This window comes from Drosophila willistoni, chromosome 3R (genome assembly GCF_018902025.1).
Source record: "Drosophila willistoni isolate 14030-0811.24 chromosome 3R, UCI_dwil_1.1, whole genome shotgun sequence".
NCBI lineage: Eukaryota > Metazoa > Arthropoda > Insecta > Diptera > Drosophilidae > Drosophila > Drosophila willistoni.
Window position 1 is genome coordinate 27,483,804 of NC_061086.1, and position 2,407 is coordinate 27,486,210.

Below are 2,407 nucleotides of genomic sequence, written 5' to 3' on the forward strand. Positions count from 1 at the left end.
TTAACTAATTAGCATGTCAAAGCCATCCATATTACTTCGCAACGAACTTGCAATTTGTATCCCTCAGGTTATATGTTGGCCCTAAGGCGCAAATTCGGCTTAATTATGCCCTTATACTATACTCATATAAGCCTTTTCTATGACAACAAATTGTTCATACCCACACACTTAAACTCAAACACACACACGCACGCATAGTATATCCTTTGATTAATCCTTTGTCAATGACTTCTTACTGGGGGCAAGAAACCAATTTACTTACAATGCCATTCAAAAATGTCTTCAGTCTGTGAGTGAAAATGAACATAAAAAGCAAGCAAACGACCGTACCATATAATATAAAATTTTAAATGGCTTTAATTAAATTAGTTCTGAACAGTAACGGGAAGAGATAAGAAAGGAAAGAGAGACAAGAGAGCGGCCAACCATAAACAAGGTCAGTAAAGGAATTTCACAGCAAATTGTCGAATGAAAACTTTAATTTGCACACTTTGAGTAAAGTAAATTCAATTCGTTGCAATGGAAAATCAATTGTTCAGGTTTATTTAAGCATTGCTTTCTTCAGAATTCATTGCTTCGCCCTTGCCAATGCCATCCTCCCCTCCCCTTCCCCCCTTATGCCGATGTCTGCGCTGCAAGCCGTATTTGTGATCGTGGTGTGTGTATTTGCCAGTTTTGCCGCGCTTGCGTATACAGCGATTATTTTTGGCCAAAACTTCATTGGGGCGACAATGGCGTCCTGTTCTGAGCAATCGGCCTGGCATATGGACACTGTGACGTGGACGATTGTGACCGAGAATTCGTGGGCCATTAGCGGCCCCAGATTGCTTGCCACGTCCTCCTCCTCGTCGTTTATGTTGCTTATGCCCAGAATCATTTGTGGTATCAACCGTGTCGAAGTCGCCATAGCCATGTCCAGGTTTAATCACCTGATTGCCCTTCATATGACTGTGTGCAATGACCACGCGCTTAGAAGGGTCGCGACGTGGCGGTTCCTTTTGGGCGGAACATCCATAGGCGGTCAAGATCTCGCCTGGTGCACAGGTCACAGTCTCACCTTCAACGCCAGCTTTTTCTTTCGCTTTGTCAAGATTCTCGTCGGCCCATGAACGTACGAGGACACTGTCCAGAAAGGTTTCACGATCAACACAACCTTTGTTTACGGTTTGAACCTCGCTCGGTAAGCACTTTTTCGCCGGCGTCTTAGTCGCAGTCGTATTAGTCGTAGTCGTAGTAGTAGTAGTCGTTTCTGTTTCATTGGTAGTTACAGATGGAGTTACCAAGACAAAATATATTAGCAACGATAGTGTAGAGCTTTGCCATTGTTTTAGTAAATTCATTTTGCCTCACTCAATGCCCGTTAAAGATTCGTTTGATGACTATGGGGGAAAATCTTTTTAGAAATTTAAAAAACAATCGCAATTCGTGAAAACAGTGCGGCATGAAATGGCAAATCAATGGCGAGACAAATCAATTCCTTCAGCTCCGGCCCTGCCTGGCGGGGTTTGTGGAACTTCACTTTACAATCTCAATTCCGCCCACAATAAAATGAATGTTTCACGTAGCCAATTTCGAATCGTTTATTTCACATAAAAATGCGATAAATAAGCGACGGGCATCCGGTGCAGCGACCGGGATAAGCCTTGATGCAGCTGCCACCAATGTTGCTTTTGTTGTTGTTGTTGCCGTTGCTGCTGTTGCTGCTGCTGCTGCTGTTATTCTTTTTCTCATACACCTACAGCTTCTCTTGTATTTATGGTGCAAACAATGCAAAGGATGTTGTGCAAGGACATACGCGTCGGATTAAAGCGAAGCAAAGAAGGAAGTATGAAAACGAAGCTTACCAACCAACAAAATGCCGCCAACCCGCTCTGCAGTTGCCAAGGCGCTGCCAAAGAGCGGCCAGCAAAGGGGTGGTTGGGGCAGAGGGGAAAAAGGGTGGGTGAGAACCGCATCGAAATCAAGAGACAAAGGCTGCTTCGGGTCTTGTGGCGCTGCTTATGTCGTCGTTGGCTCTTACAACAAAAAGCAGAAACACCAACAACAACAGTAATAACAAGCACCACCAAGAATAATAACAACAACAAAAACAATGGCGGAGGCCACGTGACCCCGCCAAAATCCTTGTACGAAACTCGAGCGTCGCTCGTTTTGTGGCTGCTGTTAAAAATTTCATGTTAATGGCCACACAAAGATTCCTTCTTAACCCTTTGCCCAGGGGCAACACACGTCTGTGTATGGGTGAGTGTATATATGTGGGTGTGTGTGTGTGTGTGTGGGTGGATATGGGGGGTATGCGTAACGGGTCATTGTGCTGCCATTTTCGGTCGCACCTTTATGCAGGGACAAGGCAGCTTATTTCCTTTTGCTGTCCTTTGCAAATTTCATTTCAACTTATACACACGCT

General features: G+C 44.6%; 1 protein-coding gene across 1 annotated transcript; it reads right to left on the minus strand.

Moving 5' to 3' along the window:
* Window positions 1–334: 334 nt before the first annotated feature.
* LOC6646933 lies at window positions 335–1,393 on the minus strand. The gene has a single exon (XM_002069620.3). The coding sequence runs from the start codon at window positions 1,338–1,340 to the stop codon at window positions 546–548; it is 795 nt and encodes a 264-aa protein (XP_002069656.1). The 5' UTR covers window positions 1,341–1,393; the 3' UTR covers window positions 335–545.
* Window positions 1,394–2,407: the final 1,014 nt, after the last annotated feature.